Consider the following 26,394-nt stretch of genomic DNA (forward strand, 5'->3'; position numbering starts at 1 on the left):
TTCATTCCCTGGATATGCTTTATTCTCTACATTAGGGGTGTTATTCGGTTCGGTTTTCGATTTATTTGCTTTGTTCGGTTCGATGTATTCGATTTTGAAATTTTTTGATCAAAACCGCAAACCAAATTTAGAATTGAATCGATCTTAAACCGAAAATCGAGTTCAAATTCGATTCAATTTAGGTTAAAATCAAAAATCACAAAAAAAATCCGAATTCCTATCAAACTAGTTAATAGAAAACAATAATACTTCTTACATTACTGAATTAGTATCTACCAAACTAGGACGAATATAAGATTTAGGGTGAAGAATTAGGAAATGAATATAGGTTACAAGACATATAAAATCCTTTAATAACTAGATTTTTTTTTTGAACAGCAGTACGGGATCACCCAGGAGGACTTAACAACTCACGCGTTCATATATCGCAGTTGCATAACCCGCCCCAACTGCTGTGCAGGAGGAAATCCGGCCCAATTCGAGGGCATGAGCGGTAAAACCCCATCTCCCCAACTGTCCCCGCAACGCGATGTGCGGAACGCATCCTTGGGTGGAATTCAAGGGTAAAGGGGCAACCTTATGATTTGGGTATGTAAACCCAAATATGGTGGGTTTATGGTTAGATGATGAATTTGGTTATATTTGTCATGATTTGGATGTTAAACACTAGATTGATAGTGTAATGTTGTGTAAGATATTCTTAAGAACATGTGTTTGGTCAAAATGGGTGTTGACCTTGATTTATTATCAAAACTAAAGTTTGGGTCAAGTTTTGGTGAATCAAGTATGTAAATACTTGGTTTATGTGTTAATTGGTGTTTTGTGATATAATCACTAGCCACTAGTGATTATGGGTGAGTTTGACATAAGTCAAATGTGGTCAGATGCATTATGGGTCAATAATGCGTATGTTGTAAGAATTGGTGTAAGTGACGTTTTAGTATGATCACTAACTAGCTGGTGATCTAGTGTCGGGACCTAGGTTGGTCTATTTGGGGTCGAGTGCAATTTGGGTTAAATTGTGCCTTTTTGGTATACGTTTGAATTACCACCCGGAGTGGTAATTGGATTGTACTCATTAGGTGTTAAATGGGCGGGTTTGACGAGCAATGTGTGATCCCTCGGCTAAGGGATGTGTGTGTCGGATTCTCTTTTGGAGAATTGATATTTGTGTGTATATTGTGCCTATGTGTGATATAGGTGGTTTCTTGCTCGGTCGTGATGGCGGTGATTGTGCATACATGTGATTCACGTGCGCTTCAAGGTGAGTGGAGTATTTATATGTGCATGTATATAAGTTGGTTGCTTGCAGGTGATGTAGTGAGTGACATCTGGGCGTGAGGATTCACATTTTGTCGGCCACTTGGTGAAAAGTGGTAAGTGTTATCCGTAAGGATTCACTTTTTGTCGGCCACGTTTGCGATTGTGACATGTGGTGAGTGCTATTCGTAAGATTATTCAATCTTTGTCGGTCACTTGTGGTAATGTGGTAAGTGTCATCCGAAAGGTTTCACTCTTTGTCGGCCACATTTGTGTGATGTATGTGGTGAGAGTGTCTTCCGTAAGGATTCACTCTTTGTTGGACACATACATGTGTTGAATAATGTTATATCATTTGATGAATAAAATTATTGTGTATGGTTAATCATATTTGTGTGATTGTAGAGTTAGCATATGATATTGTGATTGTACGCTATTGTGGAGCTAGCTTGTATGCGGATTTGTGTAAGTATGTGCAAGTAAGCATGTTATGTATGTATGCATATAACTATTGCACTCACTAAGTTTTATGCTTACTCCCTCGTTGTTTACCTTTTTATAGGTACCATTTGTGACGACCCGACAAAATCGCCATTGACGGCGCCGTCAACTTAGGTCTCGTTACGTGGTCATAGTCCCTAAATGAGACGCGTTTGACCAAAATTATGTCGCAATCATTTGAAACGTGTAAGGCTTGCAAAGTTTTAAGTAAACCAAACGGTTCGACAATGTAACATCCCACATTTTTCCGTTAAATTATTTTAACGCCCGTCTTTTTATTTTGATAATACCCTTCGTATCTAGATTCGTATTCTCCGTTAGCTAACATTCTTAATATTTCCCGTTATTGAATTATAACATCTTCCGTTAATACGCGTTTTTAAAATATTCCGTTTAAGTAATTCACGCACCCGCATCCGAAATCGAGGGACTAGTTTTGCCACTTGACCAAAGAGGTGGCTAGTAGTTGACTAGTCAACCACCTCACCACCTCCACTCATTCATTCATCTCTTTCTTTCTTTCTTACTTCCTCTTTTTCTCTCAAACACTCAAACAAGAATTCATCATCCATTTCACATCTAGGAACCTCACAACAAATCCGACTACATATTCTTGATCCTCTCTTCATCCTCTACGATTTGATACTAACTTCATCGATTTTGGGTAACATTTCTAAAACACTAGATTTCTCTAAATTCGTTTTATAGACTTGAAATGGTGTTAATTAGTGTCTACGGCTCAAGTCTAACACGAATATGTGTTTAGTTTACTCGATTTGTTGTTTTGAGTAACTAGTTTGATTATGAAAAATGGGTGTGCTTAATCTTGAGTTTTGGGTGATTAAATGTTGCTTAAATGTTAAAGTTCATGTATTAAATGTGTTACTAGCATCATTAGCTTCAATTTGATGTGTAGGTTGATTAAGAAAACTCCACTAACATGATTATTGATTTTGTGATTTTGGATTAGGGTTTGATGAACTTTAAAACGAACTTTTGACGCATTGAATGCTATGAAATGTTATTAGTAAGTGTTTAGTTGTATTGTATGTTTCATTATCTTCGAAACGGCATATCATATGTGTAGATTGGATTCCCGAGTCAAGAAATGCATTTTATGAACTTGAAACTTTGATGTTGAACATTTAACGATCATTAGACGAGGTTTTTGTTTTTGTAAATGATGAACTTGATTGATGAAAAGTATTTAATTGCATTCCTCTTTAAATTACCTTTCCAACGATATATGGTATGCGTTTTAGGTGTTTACGGTTCATTAGTTATGATAAATTGAAGTTTGGTCCGAGACTTGTAAAATTCTTAAGCATTTCACTGAATCAGGTAGGGATGCGGCGCATCTGTCTTGGATGCGGCGCATCCCTTGCAGATGCGGCGCATCTGATGGCTGCTGTCCATTTTTTATTTTTATTTTTCGTTTAATTCCCGCTATGCTATACATGTCCAATTAACATGAAACTTGGCCAACATACTTATATATGCTTATCTTTCATAGAAAAATTGTCGGATACCCGACCTGATGTGATGACCCGGGAATTTCCGACCAAATTTAAACATAATCTTATATGATTCGACTCGATAAGCAAAGTCTATTAAACCGAGTCTCATTATGTTTGAACTATTTCATGATAACATTTGACCTTTAACTATTTCCGACGATTCACGAACCTTTAATTGTAACTAAGAATGTAAATATAAATAATTATATATAAAACTAATTATATTAGTATTAATGAACTATTAAGTAATTTTGTTATTATAAAAGATAACATTTAATAACTAAAGATTTTCATTTTGAATATATATAGTATATTGTATATAAATGATTCAAACATATTTTACCAACGTTATCAAAATATTAAATGTACAATGTTATACTTTGTAGTTAATTGTTTAATATACATAATTAATCATCTACTCAACATTTAAAACATGATTTTATATATATGGTAGTATACATATATACATAAATATAACTATATATATATATATATATATATATATGATTTTATACATAATTATTATATTATGTATATGTAGAAATTTATAATATATCTATGATGAAATAATGTACTATTTTAATAAATATATATAATACTTACATATATAAAACATTTATATTTTTCATAATTACATACATAAGTATAATATAATTAGTATGTAAATAAATATTATAATATATTTATATTAAAATGCATAAATATATAATATTCAGTATATGTTACAATACATATTACATAATTATTAAATATTACATAATAATAGATGATATTAATAAATTAAATTTAAATACAAATATAGTTGTTGTAGTAATGTTATTTGTATCGTCAAATATCAATATTTGTATTCATAATATCACTTTATATCATATAAAGATGAAATTGGATGTATAAATTAGATTATTATTACTAATATTATTATTATCGATAAAATATTAATATTATCATAATTAGTATGGTATTATTATTATTATTATTATTATTATCATTTTTACAATTCTATATTATACGCTTGACCTCTGTATCCTTTATCTCTATTATTATTATTTTTTTTGTTTCTTTCCTGCTCCCAACTCGTGAACCTGTGTTGACATTTTCTCCATTTTTTATCAACCGATCTCTATTATTACAACATGATTATGTATAATTGCAAATCAAATAAAAAGGAAATCCAATGGGATTAAAGAGCACAGCGATATTTTTGTTTTCTTCTTCTCTGCACGCTCCAATTTTTTTTTCTCTTAATTCAATTTCGAATAAAGTTTCAAAATCTAAAAATGCAGAAATGTTAGAAATCTTTCTTTGAATCTATCTGCAAAATCTCAACTCTCAAATCTTTATATCGATCTTGAATTTTGAAGTCAAAGTTTAGTTTAAAAAAAGTCAACAATTGTTCTTGAGACAAATTCGCGTTCGTGTATATGTTTCTGATCAAATTGACGATTCCAGTAGTTTTTATACATGTTTAGAAAACTATTTCGTGTTATAAACATTATCTATAATGTTATCTATTACGAAATCAATTTTTTTTGTTTTGTTCCAAGAACCGACGCTGCAGTAGGCCTTAGTGTTTTTTTTTTATTATTTTAGAACCCAAATTATTTTTTTTTCTGTAATGTTTTGAAGCTTTAAAGGGAACCCCGATTTTTTATTTTTTTTTGGTTATTGATGTTTTGTTGAATCCATGAGACTTGTGGAGAAGAAGAGGAATAGAAGAAAAACAGTTTATATATAAAATTTAAATTCGATATTAGTACAGAGAATCAGAATTGGTGGGATGGTCGAGAGTGTTTGCGTGTGAGCATGTGGTCACGAGATCGAGTCCAGAGGACGGTAGTTTCTTTTTTTTTTTTGAAACTCTTTTCATGTGAGGTAGTTTTCTTTTCTAATTTTTTTATTGTTATTATATATTAATTATTATTAGTATTATTATTATTATTGTGATTGTTTTGATTGTTATTGTTATTGTTATTATTAGTATCATACTTGTTATCATATTTGAAAGTATTATAGACATTACTATTATTATTATGATAGGTATTAATAATATTATTATTAGTAATAAACTTATCATTTTAGTATTTTATCATCATTAGGATTATGATTATGATTATCATTATTATTATTATGAAGGAAATAAAAATATATTATTATCATCAATATTAGAATTTGTACCGGTTTATAAATAATAGTATCATCAGTACATTTACAATTAATAATATCATATTTATCAGTATCATCATTAATATTTACTAGTATTATTATGATTATCATTTATCATTTTATAAATATTAGAACCCTTATTATTAACATAAGTATGGTATTAGTATTAATATTATTTTAGAGTTATTATTATTAGTATCATTAACAGTTATCATTTTCATTTTTTTTGCTATTAGTATTATCATTATTAATAAAATTATTATTATTATTAGTAAATCATTATTATCTAAATTATTATTTTAACAAATAAATCTTTTGTACACTATATATATACTTATGGTATATACTAGGATTGTATTAATAATTCACATAATAAACTAATAAAATTTCATAAATACAATACTAACCACAAATATATGTATATAAATATATTAATGTCACTATTTATATAAACGTAAATCATTATAGATATATACATAAAATCGATATATATATATAAAATATAACTTAAAATATAATATAAGTATACGTTTTAAAATAAAGGTTAGAATAAATTCTACAAAACTATAATATATAAATAATACATATTAATAAATGAAATTTTGTAACTTACATTATACGTATTAATATATACACAATTGATATAGGTTCGTGAATCCGAGGCCAACCCTGCATTGTTCAATGACGTCATATGTATTTTTACTACAAAATACAGTATCGTGAGTTTCATTTGCCCTTTTTACTCTTTACATTTTTGGGCTGAGAATACATGCAAATGCTTTAATAACTGTTTTACAATATTTATATGTGTGAGTTTCATTTGCCTTTTTACCCTTTATATTTTTGGGCTGAGAATACATGCGCAACTTTTATAACTGTTTTACGAAATTGACACAAGTACGTGAAACTACATTCTATGGTTGGATTATCGAAGTCGAATATGCCCCTTTTTATTAAGTCTGGTAATCTAAGAATTAGGGAACAGACACCCTAATTGACGCGAATCCTAAAGATAGATCTATCGGGCCCAACAAGCCCCATCCAAAGTACCGGATGTTTTAGTACTTCGAAATTTATATCATGTCCGAAGGAGGATCCCGGAATGATGGGGATATTCTTATATATGCATATTGTTAATGTCGGTTACCAGGTGTTCAATCCATATGAATGATATTTTTGTCTCTATGCATGGGACGTATGTTTATGAGAAATGGAAATCTGAAATCTTGTGGTCTATTAAAATGATGGAAACGATTGTTTAAGTTAAACTAATGAACTCACCAACCTTTTGGTTGACACTTTAAAGCATGTTTATTCTCAGGTACGAAAGAAATCTTCCGCTGTGTATTTGCTCATTTTATAGATATTACTTGGAGTCATTCATGGCATATTTCAAAAGATGTTGCATTCGAGTCGTCGAGTTCATCAAGATTATTATCAAGTCAATTATAGTTGGATATATTATGAAATGGTATGCATGCCTGTCAACTTTCGATGTAATGAAAGTTTGTCTTTTCAAAAACGAATGCAATGTTTGTAAAATGTATCATATAGAGGTCAAGTACCTCGCGATGTAATCAACTGTTGTGAATCGTTTATAATCGATATGGACTTCGTCCGGATGGATTAGGACGGGTCTTCACAGTTGGTATCAGAGCGGTGGTCTTAGCGAACCAGGTCTTGCATTAGTGAGTCTAACTGATAGTCGTTAGAATGCATTAATGAGTCTGGACTTCGACCGTGTTTGCATGTCAAAAGTTTTGCTTATCATTTAGTGTCAAAAAAATTATTTGCTTATCATCCTTAAAGTCTAAGACACGTCTTACTGCCTTTATTGCATAGACAGTGTATAGTTAAATTCATATCTTAGCGTATCTGTTATTGTTACCTTTGCCTGACAGCTTCCGTAGATTCCTCCATAGCTTATGGGATTTTAGTATTATATATGCTTATGTAAATTATGTATTGCAGGGTACTAATCTACATCCTATAATCTATTTCTTATCGAAAATCCTTCATCTGATCGTACGAGATGAATCCCTCAACCAGTTCGAGTCCATCAGATTTCGATAGCTATTTCGATAGTTATTCCGACAGCTATTTCGATATGGATTTCCACTCGAGCTCCGAAAGCAGAGTAACCGGAATGAATCGATCAATTAGCCATCATCTATTCTGAATGAATTGGAGATGGGTTCGTAGTCGACTTAATCAATGGAAACGCGAAGAAGGCGATCATTTCCACTAACCAAATTCACCTCTTGACAATGAACCTAAAACGTTTACCGGCGAACCTGTTCGAGACACCATTTTCTCTCTCATTTCCAAAGTATCTCATCACGATCATATACTATCTCAGATTCTAAACCTCATTCATCCGCTCGTCCGAACCGACAATCATCCCGGTGTAATAGAAGAAGTTAACGAACTTCGCGCATAAGTTATAGTCTTGGAAAATATGGTGCAAAACGTACCAGCTTCATCCAAATCACCGGCACCAACAGTACCACCAACAACCCAAATTTCAATATCACATGCCTCAACATCTCAATCTATACCTCGAGTATAATCATCATTCTACATGACATTCTACATCAGTTATCTTCGTTCGACATGGTGATTATGTAATCTCTAATGTTTTAGAGATTATTTATTCTAGTTCCAACTGAAAACTAAATGAGTTTAATATCATGTTAACTCATTAAATTCATGATTACATCTGAAGAAAATATATATGTATATATGTTTTCATAAAGATTGTAATTAAAAATTCTTTTGTACAAACTGTTAATAATAAAAATATTTTAACGGGTAGGTAATACCCGAGGAATATTTAAATTTCACATTAATAAGTTACACTGTATATTCTTCGAATCTGATTCAACAGTTATTCACTATCCTATTTACAACCACCGGGATACTTATCCGTTCACCAAAGAATAACTATTTTTATTCAAATTCAATTTCATATTTGAATTTTGACCTATCAGAATCCAACAAGTGGCATAATGAAGAAATAATGGACACAATAAAAATTGATTAGAAACAGACTAATTAACAATATTGAATTTTATTAAGAAACCACGCTAACAAAATCCTAGCTAACTGTTCCTAGCTAACTGTTAATTCCGTATTACATTTTATTTATCGCAATTTATTTATCGCAATTTATTTATCGCAATTTATTTTATCGCAATTTATATTCTCGCAATTTTATTTATTGTCATTTAATTTCTGTTATTTACTTTACGCACTTTATTTATCGTCATTTAATTTCTGTTATTTATTTTACGCACTTTAAATATCGGGACACGTATACAAGGTTTTGACATATCATATCGACACATCTATATATATTATTTGGAATCACCATAGACACTCTATATGCAGTAATGATCGAGTTCTCTATACAGGGTTGAGGTTGATTCTATAATAATATATATACTTTGAGTTGTGATCGAGTCTGAGACATGTACACGGGTCACGATACGTATTAATTAATTCAAATATTATATATTAAACTATATATGAATGATTGCACTGTCAACTGTGGACTATCGACTGTGGACTAATAACATTGGACAATTAAAATGAATTAAAATATTGAATATAACATATGAAACTAAACAATTCTTCAAGTTTGCCACTTGATTTCGTCTTAAACCTCATTTGTATCTTCACGATTACATTCTGCGTTCAAACCTTTCATGATTCTTGAAAACACCTCAATCGATAGGATGAATCAACCGCACTTTATCTACGGAAGGAAAGATTTATGCATATAGTTATGCACCTGAGAAACTCTCGGCAATTGTGTAAAAGTTCAACACGTAGCCGCGTCAGATCCTTTGGCATTTATTAACAAAAACAACTTTGCGATCCCTTTTCAAAATTAGCCAATTTTGTCACAGCTCCAACAAGTCAACTTCGACTTTTCGTACGAAACAACCTTATTATAACGTTTATATATACGCGTGCTCTTTTATTGTTACCAGGTAACCTTTCATATTCCATCATATTACCATCAGCGTTTAATCATCTAAAAACACAATTCTCCTGAAACCACCTCGGATTAATAACCGATGATTCAGATATCATAGCATTAAATGCAGAGGAAACAGAAAAATGGTAGATGGTCTAAACGGACAAAAGTTTGATGATAAAGAAAGGAGTGTTAGGAACGCTCGATAGAAAATTGGGTATTGAAAAACAGATTGAGTTACCCATGAAGGAGACCAAGGACAAATACAAGGACCAAATCCTATATTCAAAGGATTCAGGTAATTCTGGATCCGTTGAAATCTTTAGAGAATATCTTGCTCCGAAGTCATGTTAAAATCTTGCGGAAAATCTTTCTCCATCAACCGTCGAACTTAGAAATTCCAAAATATCATCATCAATATCTTTGATATTTCTGAGGATATTTTCATAAATATTCTCGTCCGAAATTATATACCTCTTCGTGCTTCCTGTGTATCAATATATTGGAAACATTCAATAGAAAATATAGTGCCGAAAAGCAGATTATGCGAAACTATGAAGAAAGCCGTGGATAAATCACAAAGAATAAGTTTGACTTCAAAGAATCCAAATAATTCAATGTCTGCTAAAGTCTATAGTGAATAACTTGCTCCTTACTCTAAACCCTTGCAGACAATAGTTTCTATCATCCTATGATCTTAGATATTCTGAGATATTATCGTACCTTTCATTATAAATATCCTCCATATTTCTGGAGATATTTTTATAACTATTCTTATCTGAAATCATTAATCTTTTCGTGCTATCAGTATTACATCATATAGAAACTGTTAGTTTCTATATTCTGTAAATTTTCAAGCTTAAAATATGAATGTTATTGTAGTAATGATGGGAACTAATGCATGAGTTAGTATAATATAATGACACTTGATCAACGTGATTATATTACAGTAAGTCATGCTGAGTTTCTAAATGAAACGTGATGATTCACAGATCATAACGTCATCATGTGCCATGTTACATAACTCTTTCATCCTACTTAACTCCGTAACAAATCAAGAAAATGTATTCTTGATGGTTCTATCTTCCGTGATGTTGATAAATTTGAAAATCAAATCGTGCTATCACGTTCCTTCATGCTTAGAACATTATAATCATTCGAAACTCTATATCTATAAATTCTGGACCATTATTCGCTTGACTTGAAGTCGGGAAGAGAAAACAAAAGCATAGAGCTTTGAAATATAAGGGAGAATATAAAGTCCGATAACAACACATAAATTACAAACCGTGTATATCAATGTTTATCGCAACATAAAGACACGGGAGAATTAAAAACATTATAATCCCGAGGGCGAAGTAGAAGAAAGCAGATTCCTCTGGTGGAAGTTGGAAAAGGAGAATGATTGTTGCGATAGTAAGGATGAGGACAAGGATCAAAACTGGATTAATCATTTTCAGAATCTTTTGGATGTATGAACTAAGAAAGAAAGTATAAGAATGGTGAGAATAATGGAAAGGAAGAGCTTAATTTATACTGGAAATATCAGACGTAGTAATCAGGGCAGATCACCGTATTTAATTAAAGAGATCTTAATTTCCATAAATCCCGAAGAATCAGATTTTATAGATCTTCAAGATTTTCTTTAAATTCCTTAAATTCCGGAATTCAACCAAGGCAATGTCAAAAGTTAAGACGCGCCTTATTTTCTAAATTCAAACCTGACTACGTCAAAAGTTAAAAACAAATCTTTGTTTCTCATTTCATCCTTTTGTGAATAGCTTCATTCGCACTCTTCGAATAATCGAATTATTTTTATCCATATTACTCAATGATGATAAAACTCAAGTTATCAACTCATATTCGTCAGGAAAACATATTTATTGTTAGCTATGACGACCTCACTCAAATTTCGGGACGAAATTTCTTTAACGGGTAGGTACTGTGATGACCCGGGAATTTCCGACCAAATTTAAACATAATCTTATATGATTCGACTCGATAAGCAAAGTCTATTAAACCGAGTCTCATTATGTTTGAACTATTTCATGATAACATTTGACCTTTAACTATTTCCGACGATTCACGAACCTTTAATTGTAACTAAGAATGTAAATATAAATAATTATATATAAAACTAATTATATTAGTATTAATGAACTATTAAGTAATTTTGTTATTATAAAAGATAACATTTAATAACTAAAGATTTTCATTTTGAATATATATAGTATATTGTATATAAATGATTCAAACATATTTTACCAACGTTATCAAAATATTAAATGTACAATGTTATACTTTGTAGTTAATTGTTTAATATACATAATTAATCATCTACTCAACATTTAAAACATGATTTTATATATATGGTAGTATACATATATACATAAATATAACTATATATATATATATATATATATATATATATGATTTTATACATAATTATTATATTATGTATATGTAGAAATTTATAATATATCTATGATGAAATAATGTACTATTTTAATAAATATATATAATACTTACATATATAAAACATTTATATTTTTCATAATTACATACATAAGTATAATATAATTAGTATGTAAATAAATATTATAATATATTTATATTAAAATGCATAAATATATAATATTCAGTATATGTTACAATACATATTACATAATTATTAAATATTACATAATAATAGATGATATTAATAAATTAAATTTAAATACAAATATAGTTGTTGTAGTAATGTTATTTGTATCGTCAAATATCAATATTTGTATTCATAATATCACTTTATATCATATAAAGATGAAATTGGATGTATAAATTAGATTATTATTACTAATATTATTATTATCGATAAAATATTAATATTATCATAATTAGTATGGTATTATTATTATTATTATTATTATCATTTTTACAATTCTATATTATACGCTTGACCTCTGTATCCTTTATCTCTATTATTATTATTTTTTTTGTTTCTTTCCTGCTCCCAACTCGTGAACCTGTGTTGACATTTTCTCCATTTTTTATCAACCGATCTCTATTATTACAACATGATTATGTATAATTGCAAATCAAATAAAAAGGAAATCCAATGGGATTAAAGAGCACAGCGATATTTTTGTTTTCTTCTTCTCTGCACGCTCCAATTTTTTTTTCTCTTAATTCAATTTCGAATAAAGTTTCAAAATCTAAAAATGCAGAAAGGTTAGAAATCTTTCTTTGAATCTATCTGCAAAATCTCAACTCTCAAATCTTTATATCGATCTTGAATTTTGAAGTCAAAGTTTAGTTTAAAAAAAGTCAACAATTGTTCTTGAGACAAATTCGCGTTCGTGTATATGTTTATGATCAAATTGACGATTCCAGTAGTTTTTATACATGTTTAGAAAACTATTTCGTGTTATAAACATTATCTATAATGTTATCTATTACGAAATCAATTTTTTTTGTTTTGTTCCAAGAACCGACGCTGCAGTAGGCCTTAGTGTTTTTTTTTTTTTATTTTAGAACCCAAATTATTTTTTTTTCTGTAATGTTTTGAAGCTTTAAAGGGAACCCCGATTTTTTATTTTTTTTTGGTTATTGATGTTTTGTTGAATCCATGAGACTTGTGGAGAAGAAGAGGAATAGAAGAAAAACAGTTTATATATAAAATTTAAATTCGATATTAGTACAGAGAATCAGAATTGGTGGGATGGTCGAGAGTGTTTGCGTGTGAGCATGTGGTCACGAGATCGAGTCCAGAGGACGGTAGTTTCTTTTTTTTTTTTGAAACTCTTTTCATGTGAGGTAGTTTTCTTTTCTAATTTTTTTATTGTTATTATATATTAATTATTATTAGTATTATTATTATTATTGTGATTGTTTTGATTGTTATTGTTATTGTTATTATTAGTATCATACTTGTTATCATATTTGAAAGTATTATAGACATTACTATTATTATTATGATAGGTATTAATAATATTATTATTAGTAATAAACTTATCATTTTAGTATTTTATCATCATTAGGATTATGATTATGATTATCATTATTATTATTATGAAGGAAATAAAAATATATTATTATCATCAATATTAGAATTTGTACCGGTTTATAAATAATAGTATCATCAGTACATTTACAATTAATAATATCATATTTATCAGTATCATCATTAATATTTACTAGTATTATTATGATTATCATTTATCATTTTATAAATATTAGAACCCTTATTATTAACATAAGTATGGTATTAGTATTAATATTATTTTAGAGTTATTATTATTAGTATCATTAACAGTTATCATTTTCATTTTTTTTGCTATTAGTATTATCATTATTAATAAAATTATTATTATTATTAGTAAATCATTATTATCTAAATTATTATTTTAACAAATAAATCTTTTGTACACTATATATATACTTATGGTATATACTAGGATTGTATTAATAATTCACATAATAAACTAATAAAATTTCATAAATACAATACTAACCACAAATATATGTATATAAATATATTAATGTCACTATTTATATAAACGTAAATCATTATAGATATATACATAAAATCGATATATATATATAAAATATAACTTAAAATATAATATAAGTATACGTTTTAAAATAAAGGTTAGAATAAATTCTACAAAACTATAATATATAAATAATACATATTAATAAATGAAATTTTGTAACTTACATTATACGTATTAATATATACACAATTGATATAGGTTCGTGAATCCGAGGCCAACCCTGCATTGTTCAATGACGTCATATGTATTTTTACTACAAAATACAGTATCGTGAGTTTCATTTGCCCTTTTTACTCTTTACATTTTTGGGCTGAGAATACATGCAAATGCTTTAATAACTGTTTTACAATATTTATATGTGTGAGTTTCATTTGCCTTTTTACCCTTTATATTTTTGGGCTGAGAATACATGCGCAACTTTTATAACTGTTTTACGAAATTGACACAAGTACGTGAAACTACATTCTATGGTTGGATTATCGAAGTCGAATATGCCCCTTTTTATTAAGTCTGGTAATCTAAGAATTAGGGAACAGACACCCTAATTGACGCGAATCCTAAAGATAGATCTATCGGGCCCAACAAGCCCCATCCAAAGTACCGGATGTTTTAGTACTTCGAAATTTATATCATGTCCGAAGGAGGATCCCGGAATGATGGGGATATTCTTATATATGCATATTGTTAATGTCGGTTACCAGGTGTTCAATCCATATGAATGATATTTTTGTCTCTATGCATGGGACGTATGTTTATGAGAAATGGAAATCTGAAATCTTGTGGTCTATTAAAATGATGGAAACGATTGTTTAAGTTAAACTAATGAACTCACCAACCTTTTGGTTGACACTTTAAAGCATGTTTATTCTCAGGTACGAAAGAAATCTTCCGCTGTGTATTTGCTCATTTTATAGATATTACTTGGAGTCATTCATGGCATATTTCAAAAGACGTTGCATTCGAGTCGTCGAGTTCATCAAGATTATTATCAAGTCAATTATAGTTGGATATATTATGAAATGGTATGCATGCCTGTCAACTTTCGATGTAATGAAAGTTTGTCTTTTCAAAAACGAATGCAATGTTTGTAAAATGTATCATATAGAGGTCAAGTACCTCGCGATGTAATCAACTGTTGTGAATCGTTTATAATCGATATGGACTTCGTCCGGATGGATTAGGACGGGTCTTCACACCTGACCCCGTTGACTTTGACCAAGTTTGACTTTTAATCAAACTTAACCGAATACTTATGCGATCGTTTCTAACATGCTTTTATACTTGAATCTTGCATGAAACTTGACAATTTGACTCACATGCTATATAATCGAGTCGTAATGAGCCATAAGACTAATTGGACATCTTTGACCAATCGTGTTTACCGTTATTGATACAACCTACTTGTTTAAGTCAAGACTAGCAGTCGTTCTTGCATACGTTTACTTGTGAAGTAACCTTATTACTCTTGGACTCAAGGTGAGATCATAGTCCCACTTTCCAACAACTTTTATTCTTTAAACCGTGGGCTGAGAAACATATACATTCCATACTTACATACATTCATACTTTTATACTATGAACAAATACGAATACAAAGATACATACGAGTTAGAACAAAAGTCCTCAATCCAATTATCATTAGTTCCACTTGCAGGGTGTAAGTGTAAGCGAGTAATTATGTTGTGTGGCCATACGGGTTTAACAAACCCTCATTCAGACGGTTCGCTACCGTTAGTGAATGAAATATAATTTCAACAAGTATAGTGTAAGTTCTAACACTAAATTCAAAATTCAGAGGGAAGATTCAGTTAAGCCTTGATAATTGGGTGCTCGTGATACAAACGACATTTTTAGAATGTAAACGATTTGGATAAACAATTCATATGTAACCTTGTGGTTCAATACAAAATACTTACTAAACCTATGATTTCACCTACGTTTTCGTTGACAGATTCTCTATGTTTTTCTCAGGTCTTGAATGCTTAGTGATACATGCTTCCGCTCACACTTTTGATACTTGCTTGGATGTCGAGTATACATGCATACATGGAGCGTCTTTTGACTTTACTTTAAATCGTGTCGCATGGGTTTCATGTGTATTTTGAACGTTGTAATGTAACTAACCTTTGAACTACTTTTGTAAACTTGAAACATCTTTACATTTGAAATGAATGCGACATATTTTGGTCAAACGTCATTTTAAAGACTTACGACCACGTAATGAGACCTAAGTAGACGGCGCCGTCAATGACGATTTTTTTGGGTCGCTACAGACAACATGTATAAGTTTACAAAAGTTAATAAATATAAATGAAATAACTTGCGACATAATATAAGTTGAAAATCACGATTGCTATAAATAGCGTAAGTATGAATGCTTTAAGTTTGAATCCAAAGGTGCTATCACTAGCGTATGCATGTATGCTTGACCCCAAGCAAGTAATCAAAGTGTGCGGAAGCATGTATCAAGTAGCCAAGTATGAACCTGAGAAACATATAAAAAACTGTCAACGAAAAACGTTGGTGAAACCATAGGTGTATTTGTAAACATTGTTTTTGAACCACAAGATTTAGTATAAGTTGATTATCCAAATCGTTTGCATTCCAAAGTTGTTGTACGTTCGCGAGCACCCAATTATCAAGACTTAACTGTTTTGTACCCTGTTACGTAGTGTTAGAACATACACTATACCCGAAAATATATTTCATCCGCTGACGGTAGCGAACCGTCCGAATGAGGGCGCGTCAAGCTCGTATGGATCCACACAACATAAGTTCACGTTTACACCCTACAAGTGTAACTAATGATAATTGAATTGAGGCTTTTTGTTCTAACTAGTTGTGGAAAGTTTGTTTTTGTACTTGTGTTCAAAGCATAAAAGTATGATACGTATATGTTTCTCATCCCATAATTTAAAGAGTAAAAGTTGTTGAAAATGGCGGGACTATGATCTCACCGTAGTTGCATGCCAAAGCACCTGTAATTAAACGTTGTGCAATGAAAGTTGCTTAGCCTTGACCTAAACAAATAAGTTGTATCAATTACCCGTTACGACACAAAGTCGGGCGAAATGTGTTCAATTAGTCCTATCGCTCGTTACGGCTCGATTAATATAGCATGTGAATTACGTTGTCAAGTTTCATGCAAGATACAAGTACAAGAGAGAGGTTATAACGATTAAACAATGTATTGGTTAAGTTTGAATAAAAGTCAACTTTGGTCAAAGTCAAAGTCAACGAAAAAGTCAACACGTTCGGGTCGTGTCTCGGACAATTTTTCTGAGCTAATTAATCATATATGAGCATGTTAGAACAAGTTACATATTAATCGGAGGTGCGTAGCATAGTTAGAATTTAACTTGAAAAAGGATAATTGAACAGCCCCCAAATGCGGCAAATGCCGCGCCGCGTCGAATGAGGGCCGCGCCGCGCCAATAGGCGTGAGCTGATTCCTGGATGTTTCAAATGTTCAAGTCTCGAACCAAACTTCATTTAAACACAATTTGTGAACCGAAAACACTTAAAACATGTATCATATATCATTGGAAAGGTATTTTGACGAGGGAAACAACTAAACATATTTCATCAATCAAGTTCATCATTTACAACAACAAAATCCTCGTCGAATGATCATTAAAAGTTCATTATTAAAGTTTCAAGTTCGTAAAACGCATTTCATGATTCGGGAACTTACTACACACATATAATATGCCTTTTCGTAGGTAATTACGCATATAATATAACTAAACACTTATCAACAACATTGCAAAGCATTTGGTGCATCAAAAGTTCGTATTTAAGTCTAACAAATCCTAACCAAGAATCATAAACATACAATTCATGTTAGTGAAGCTTTCCAAGGCAACCTACACACCAAATTGAAGCTAATGATGCTAGTAACACATTTAATACATGAGCTTTAACATAACAAAAACATTTAATCAACCAAAACTCAAGATTAAAGACACCCATTTTCAAGTTCATGCTAGTTACTCAAAACATCAAGAACAAGCAAACAAATCATATATTCATGTTATACTTGAGCCATAGACACTAACTAACACCATTTCAAGTCTATAAAAATGAATTAGAGAAATATAGAGTTTTTAGAAACTATACCCCAAGTAGTGAAATTAGTATCAAAACGTAGAGGATGAAGAGAGGATTCCAAAAGTACAATTAGATTTGGTGCTAGCTTCCTAGATCCGAATTAGATGATGATTTAGTGAAGTTGGGTGAAGTGTGTGTTCTTGCAACTAGAGAGAAAACATGTGGTGGGGAGATGGAAGTGAATGAGTGGAGATGAGATGGGTGGACTAGTTCAACTAGTTACATCTTTGATCAAATCACAAAGTTAGTCCCTCGAGTTTAAAAGCGGGTGCGTGAATTAACCGAACGAATTATTTTAAATGCGCTAGCGTGAACGAGAGATGTTATATTTTAATAACGGAGTTATTGAAAACGCTAATTAACGGAAGATACGAATTTAGATAACGAGAGATAATATATAATAAAAAAAGACGGTGTTAAAATAAATTTAACGAAAAAATGCGGGTTGTTACACCATTTGGCTTGAAGCTATCTAGTTACTAGACTAGACGCTTAGGAGTGTTTGAGCTTATGATGGGGTGGCTTTGACTATTCGGACTTGGATCAGGGATTTGGTAAATCCCCAGGATTATGCTCTTGTTATCGGGTTAGGTGATTGTGTCTTAACTCGATTGGTTGCGTGTTTGGGCCGTAATTACCCATTTTGTTATGAAACGGGCCTTTAAGGTTCTAATGAAGTTTTTGAACTAAGTTTTAAGTTGAACGTGTTAAAACAAGTCTGAATGAGTTGAGATCCAATGGGGTTATTTAGTTGGGCCGAAAGTGTTAAAAGTGTAATGAACGTTTAACAACTCTGTTTATATAAAAAAAATGTTGTCATTTTTGGTAAACCGGATTTGGGTTGTTTCACTCTTGAAACAACTTGCTACTGATTTCTAACACAATCAAGTATCAAGAACATGATTTGGTAAAATCTAGGGTTTGAGAGAGAGAGAGAGAGAGAGAGAGAGAAGTTTTGAAAAGAAGAAATTAAGCAGTTCATACACATAAAAGGGTACATCACACAAGTATTTACAGTTATTTGAAATCTCTTGTACTCTCTTATGCGGCCCTAACAGAGTCCAAATAAGATAAACGAACCTGTTCAGAGACCCTTGTCACAAACTGGTCTCAACACAATATTTAAATAATATAAAGCACTTAATTATAATAAAAGCACATAAGACTCGACACAAACCCTAAGGGTAAAATAGTCCACTTACAACTAGCCCGGGTTTCAGTCTGTTACATTATTTAAGTTCATTTCCAGTGCAAAACCGATTGTTCTACTTTACATTCAAGTTAATAAAGCTTTCTACAATATAAATTTATGTTGTTCATCCTTTACTCAAGGTATAATCTGGTTTTATTTATTATTGTTCTTAAAGATTAATATGTTTATCTATGTTATCTGCTTTTCTATTATTAATATGAGTACCTAAACACCCTTAGGTGTTGGTTTGTGTAAAAGGGATAAACTATGATTCGGATTTAACACTTAATTAAGTAGGGGCGATGGCCTGACTGGCGAGGCCGGTGGCTCGAGACCTTCAAAATTAGAAAATGATTTCGAACACAGTATATGGTAATTAAAACTACTAGTGTTTCGATTAAAGTTCCAAGCTGGCGACTGTTTATGGCTAACCGACGGTAGGACCAAAGAACATTAGGTCTCTGTGAAAATATGGTAAAAGCTTGGTTAAGCCGGTGGCAGTCTATAGTCAGCCACGACCTCGCTTGTTCAACATACAACCGACATCTTGATAACAACAGCCGGTGGCCTGTTCTGAACCGAAGATAATTACTTGGTTTTTGAATGCTTTTTGTTGAGAATTCTTACAGGTTTAATTAAATAGACCCACTGTTCTAAGTTTAGTTCTATTTTATGTGTAGTCAACTACATGATGTAATATATGATTAGCTCTCGAGGCTGCTTTGACCATAAAACCTTACATGTCAACTTGATCCTCTAACTTAACTTAGAGTCGTGATATTGGTACATTAACGAACTGGACCCGCTTAGTGTATTTAATATGAGCGGGTAGTACTGCCATATTAAGTCCCGTAGTATAATCATACATTGAACCTTAGTAGCACTTAAGTGACAGTTAAGTATGCTTTGAGAGTAGTAGGTGTGGTAACCTGCTATTCGCGTCCAACGCTTAAAGCCATTCGAGAATATATATTTAATTTATAATCCTATTACATATAAGATCTCTGACCGAACTAGCATCCTTCCAGTGGCGAAGCTAATATTTTAAATCGTTGGTGTCAAAAAGTCAATATTTGAGCCTTTATTATTTTGGAAAACAAATAACGTTATGGTTGACAATTTCTTGTTTGTAATAAACGAAGATAATAAACTCGTGCTTCGTTACGAGGTGGTTTCGGTCGGTTAACAGTCGGTGATTTTGATCGGTTAGTTATCGGTTATTGAACGCTTAGAAAAACGGTTAAGTTAATTGAACATTTAAAAAATAAAGGAATAAAAAATAAAGGAAAATATAAAAAATAAACCGTTTTTCGTTACATGTTGGTTTTGGTCGGTTAACGATCGGTTTATTGAATGTTTAGAAAAAGACGGTTAGCGGTCGGTTAATTAAACTTAAAAAAATAGAAATGGAATAAAAATGTGGTAAAGGAGGTGGGAAAAGTGTGAAAATTAATTAAGAAAAATCTTGAAAAAATACATTTATTAAATTACTCCTAAAGTTGAGGGTAATTACCATGCTGCCATGGTGAATAGTAACTTCCCATCTCTTTTAGTATATAGATATAGATATAATATAATATAATATAATATAACGAGGATTAAAGACCGCGCTTCGCTTCGGAGGTGATTTTGTCAATTGACTGTCGGTTAAGTTAACGTTTAAAGAAACGGTTAACTGTCGTTGGTGTTGGTTTGATCGGTTAACGGTCGGTTAATGGAACATTCAAAAAATGGTTTACGGTAGGCTAATTAATTGTTTAGAAAATAACTAAATGGAAAAAAAGAGGAAAAAAGAGGAAAAAAAGTTACCGCGTGTTGTTATTGGTTGGGTTATATACATATATTAGTGAAATGACCCATGGAATCACGGGTGTGTTTAAACGAAACAGTTTAATGATATGTTTTAGGTATTAAGTGAATGTAAATGTTAAAGTAATTTAATTTAATGACCCGTGGAATCACATATTCCGTCTAAAAAACTTGTCGTTATTTTTACAAATATATTGATGTACCTAACTTGGTCAAAATAAATGAACTACATTCATTCTCTCACCACCCTCTTCCAATTTTTATCACAATTACTATTTTCTTGTCATAAAAACCTACATTACATCCTTTTATTAAGAAATGTAGTTCGGATACATATGTAACGTAATTAATCTCGTAAAGAGAACTCATATTTGAATAATAATAATTATAATTATAATTATAATTATAATAACAAATAATAATAATAAAGTTTGCTTAAAAATTAAGTATTTATATATTTAATAATAATTATTAGTAATTACAAATGACTCTTGAAATTTTTTTAAAATTTAAAATACAATTATTATATGAAGGTTGTACAATATGCTTCAAAGATTGTACATATATTCACAGATTGTTTAGTAAAAGATTTTACAATTTGTTAAAAAGTTTGTACATAGGTCATGGGGGTATTTATATATTCTGGGTATTTATTTGTTTTGATTTTGTATCTTTTTTTAATTAGAATTAATTTTATAATGTAAATTAGTAAAATGGCATTTTATATTTTTTTAATTTTTAATTAAGTAGAATTAATATATAAAATAATAATGACATCATTATTATGAAAATTAAAAAGTAATTATTGAAATGACCACATCATCATTTTAGATGTTTATTAGTAAATGGCATTTTGTATTTTTTTTTAATTTTTAATTTAGTAGAATTAATATATAAATTAATAATGACATAATTATTATGAAAACTAAAAGGTAATTAGTGAAATGATAACATCATTATTTTAGAAGTTTATATGAATATATAGAATAGATATCTATCTGTATCTATCTATCTATATATATTTTATATTCTACATACGGAGTATACTCTTAGGGTGTGTTTGGTGTTAATAGCTGGAAATAGAGCTTATAGTTGGAGATAGAGCTTATGGATGGAGCTGGTAGCTAGAGATTATTTTTGAAGCTGGAAGCTGAAGCTTATTTTTTAATAAGTGTTTGGAGAAAAATAGCTGGAGTTGGAGCTTATTGTTGTAAATTGACTAAAATAGACAATAAAATATATGATAGATAATTATATAAGGGACACAAGTGTAATTTTAAATATCATAAGCTAGAAAGCTTAGGAGCTTATTTTTAAAAGCTACTTCAACTAGCTTATTTTTCTAGAGCTTATTTTTTTTTTTTTCATAAGCTTGAAAACTTATGTCATCCAAACGATGCTACTAGCTTAAGCTTATGAAAAAAATAAACTTAAGCTCCCATAAGCTCCAACAAGCTGCGCGGCCAACAACAACAACAAACACACCCTAAGAGTATACTCCGTATGTAGAATATAAAATATATATAGATAGATAGATACAGATAGAGCTTATAGCTGGAGATAGAGCTTATGGATGGAGCTGGTAGCTAGAGATTATTTTTGAAGCTGGAAGCTGAAGCTTATTTTTTAATAAGTGTTTGGAGAAAAATAGCTGGAGTTGGAGCTTATTGTTGTAAATTGACTAAAATAGACAATAAAATATATGATAGATAATTATATAAGGGACACAAGTGTAATTTTAAATATCATAAGCTAGAAAGCTTAGGAGCTTATTTTTAAAAGCTACTTCAACTAGCTTATTTTTCTAGAGCTTATTTTTTTTTTTTCATAAGCTTGAAAACTTATGTCATCCAAACGATGCTACTAGCTTAAGCTTATGAAAAAAATAAACTTAAGCTCCCATAAGCTCCAACAAGCTGCGCGGCCAACAACAACAACAATACCCAATTCCACCAAAGTGGATTATGGGGGAGGTTAGATGTAGACAGTCTTTCCTCTACCCTAGAGTAAAAGGGAAGTCATTCCTCCACCCAAGGATACCTATCGGTCCACGGGTAGAAGAAGTTGTCCCTCCCTATACTAGAGGGCAGAGAGGCTGCTTCCTAAAGACCCCCGACCAGAAAGAACCATGAATTCTGTTAAGTGAAGTAACTAAATGCAAGTAGAAAAGATAACATAGAAACCTTACCATGGGAAAAGTATAGATAAATATAGCATGTAACAAAGTAAAGTAATAGAACATTTAAGTAAAATAAGTAAGTGTCAAATATGCAAATATAACAATCCATGTAAGTATAATATGTATATTTAAACATGTAAGTTTGAAGCATATAGGTATAATATGCAGTATAGAACAAATAAGTATACTATGTAAGCATAGAGACATGTAACATGTAAATACTTGTAATTTAATGCTATATAGTATAATACAAACATATAATGGTATAATGCAATAAAACATGTAAATAAGTATAGTATAATGCAGACAACATGTTGGGATATGCTACAATAAGCATAAGTATAATATGTAATATATATATATATATGAAACAAGAAAGCAAGTAGGCAAAAAGGCATACGACAAATATATATATATATATATATATATATATATATATATATATATATATATATATATATACAACCTAGTTATCAATCCTAATTCTACTCCTCCACAAATTTCTATCAGAAGTCATGTCATCGGTCAATAAAAGCTCCTTCATGTCAAGCTTCAGTCTATCCTCCAACCTACGTGTAGGTCTACCTCTTCTCCTTAAGCCGCTAACCGTGAGGGCTTCCACTCTCCTAACGGGTGCTGTGGGTGGCCGCCTCCTTACATGACCAAACTATCTAAGTCGTCCTTCTCTTAGCTTGTTGACGATATTCCCAATTTTTAAGTTCTCCCTAAAAACTCCATTAGGTATCATGTCTAACATGGTTTTGCCACACGTCCACCTAAGCATCCTCATTTCTGCCACCTCCATCCCCCTCTCTTGGGCTTTCGTCATTGGCCAACACTCTGATCCGTATAACATGGCCGGTCTAATCGCTACCTTGAAGAATTTCCCTTTCAATTTAAGGGGTATCTTCTTGTCGCACAATACCCCTTTCGCAGCTCTCCACTTCAACCATCCTACCCTTATACGGTGGGTCACATCCTCATTTATCCTTCCCGATTTGTGTAGCATTGATCCTAAGTATCTAAAGGAATCCTGTGGATGTAAGACCTGATCCCCAATACGAATATCCACTGTATCATTGTGATCTTCTTCAATCCTCCTGTAGTCACATCTAAGATACTCCGATTTAAGTCTACTAATCCGAAGTCCATTTTGTTCCAGGGTATTCCTCCATTGCTCTAGCCTTCTGTTTAGCTCATCCTGGGATTCCAATACTAAAACTATATCATCGGCTAAAATCAAGCACCAAGAGATACTCCCTTGTATCCTTTGAGATAGCTCGTCTAAGACTAAAGCAAAAAGAAAAGGGCTAAGAGCAGATCCTTGATGTAAACCTACTTCTACTGGGAAATACTTTGTGTTTCATACTGTCGTCCGAACGCGAGTTTTCGCCCCTGGTACATATCCCTAATAGCTCTTATATACCTACTTGGGATACCTCTACCATTAAGGATCTTCCAAATCAACTCCCGTGGGACACTATCATAAGCTTTTTCCAAGTCTAAGAAAGCCATGTGTAGGTTCTTTTATTTCAACACGACGTTTAGAAGCGCAAAAATGCCAATGGAGTGGAGACTGAGCGAGCTTATTCCCATTTACAAGAACAAAGGTGATGCGCAGACGTGTAGTAACTATAGAGGTATAAAGTTACTTAGTCATACCATGAAGCTATGGGAGAGAGTGATTGAGACTAGGCTTAGATGCGAGACAAAGGTCTCAAAGAACCAATTTGGGTTCATGCCAGGACGCCCTTCAATGGAGGCAATTCACATTATTAGAAGTCTTATACCCTTAATTGAAATTAAATATCTAGTCCCACTACTTATCCAAAGAAGAGTCGAGAGTAAACTATCTTAAAAGCAACTTTCCTCATTCTTCAAATAAACCTATATTTGCACATGTTTAGTATATTTTTTTTTATCAATCTGTTAATTCAGTGTATAAACGGAATTTATTCATAATGTGTTTAGTATTGATTTAGTGTACATATATTGAGTAATATGTTTAGAATTGATTTTGTGTATATATATTGAGAACTGGTATTAATTTATTCTTATCCGTTAATAGAAATTATATTTTAGTAATCTATAGTATCTATTAAAACTCTAACTTGATGATGTCATAAATAAAGAATTTCTCTTTATAAAAGAAAATTAAAAGAAAAAAGAAATTTTTTTAGAGCATGTAGATGATGTCATTAACATAAAATTTATATAATAAAAAATTTAAATATAAAATTACCCTGGGAACAAAAATATACGCATGCTCTCAAAACCCTTGAAAATCGATTGTACATATACCCTCAAACTATTGTGCAGATCAAAACCCTAAAATTTTTAATTCAATTCTAATAAACGTAACCATCAATTACATTCATCTTTTAGCTGCTACAATTCCAAATTGAGGAGCCCTTCATGCGTCTTTCAATTCCAAATTGCTGTTAACCGAAAATCCATATTGTTAGTCGAGTATTCATCTTCCTGTTATCATTCTTTACATGCGTCTTTTAGCTGCTACAATTGAAGATTTTTTTTACCAATACCACTATCTTCCGACGGAGGTGGAAGGATGACGGAGACGGAGGTAGTACTCTTTTATGCTTTTACTTTAAATGGGGCTTTTCTCTTCAAGTTTGATTATAAGGATGCTTCCTAAAATTATATTGAAATGGTTTGCTTACATTGTGTTTTTGTCTTTGATTCTTCTTATGTGTAGTACAGGGAAAAGATCCAAGGGTTTATAGTTTTGTTATTAACTGTGAATTTGAAATTGGAGGAAGGCTAAGAATCTCAAAAATTTGAAGGATGTTTAACGTTGTTGATTCTTTCTCTATCATTCAGGTCGACATAATACATCAATTTCTTATGATTTCTTTTCTGTGCTATTTTGGCTTATAAGAAGTTACCACATTCACATGGCATTTGTATACGGTTGCTAAAAATTAGATAGAGAAATAACACAGAAAAGAAATCATAAGAAATTGATGTATTATGTCGACCTGAATGATAGAGAAAGAATCAACAACGTTAAACATCCTTCAAACTTTTGAGATTCTTAGCCTTCCTCCAATTTCAAATTCATAGTTAATAACAAAACTATAAACCCATGGATCTTTTCCCTGTACTACACATAATGTACTACACAT

General features: G+C 31.2%; 1 protein-coding gene across 1 annotated transcript; it reads right to left on the minus strand.

Annotated features, from left to right (window-relative positions):
* Positions 1-23,148: 23,148 nt before the first annotated feature.
* LOC139840991 (uncharacterized) lies at positions 23,149-24,763 on the minus strand. The gene is made up of 3 exons (XM_071831229.1): positions 24,688-24,763; positions 24,174-24,538; positions 23,149-23,220 (listed from the first exon to the last, which is right to left on the minus strand). Exons 1-3 carry the CDS (start codon positions 24,761-24,763, stop codon positions 23,149-23,151), a joined length of 513 nt encoding a protein of 170 aa, XP_071687330.1.
* Between the last annotated feature and the right edge of the window lie 1,631 nt (positions 24,764-26,394).

The sequence above is a fragment of the Rutidosis leptorrhynchoides genome, chromosome 4 (genome assembly GCF_046630445.1).
Source record: "Rutidosis leptorrhynchoides isolate AG116_Rl617_1_P2 chromosome 4, CSIRO_AGI_Rlap_v1, whole genome shotgun sequence".
NCBI classification, from domain to species: Eukaryota; Viridiplantae; Streptophyta; class Magnoliopsida; order Asterales; family Asteraceae; genus Rutidosis; species Rutidosis leptorrhynchoides.

What these genes read in the sequence shown, in the direction of transcription:
- LOC139840991 (XM_071831229.1), bottom strand. Translation starts at nt 24,763, where the DNA reads ATGGCTTTCTTAGACTTGGAAAAAGCTTATGATAGTGTCCCACGGGAG. An exon ending in GAAGATCCTTAATGGTAGAG is followed by an intron (nt 24,539 to 24,687) that starts GTATCCCAAGTA and finishes TTTTTGCTTTAG; the next exon opens with TCTTAGACGAGCTATCTCAA. An exon ending in AGTGGAGAGCTGCGAAAGGG is followed by an intron (nt 23,221 to 24,173) that starts GTATTGTGCGAC and finishes ACTTGCATTTAG; the next exon opens with TTACTTCACTTAACAGAATT.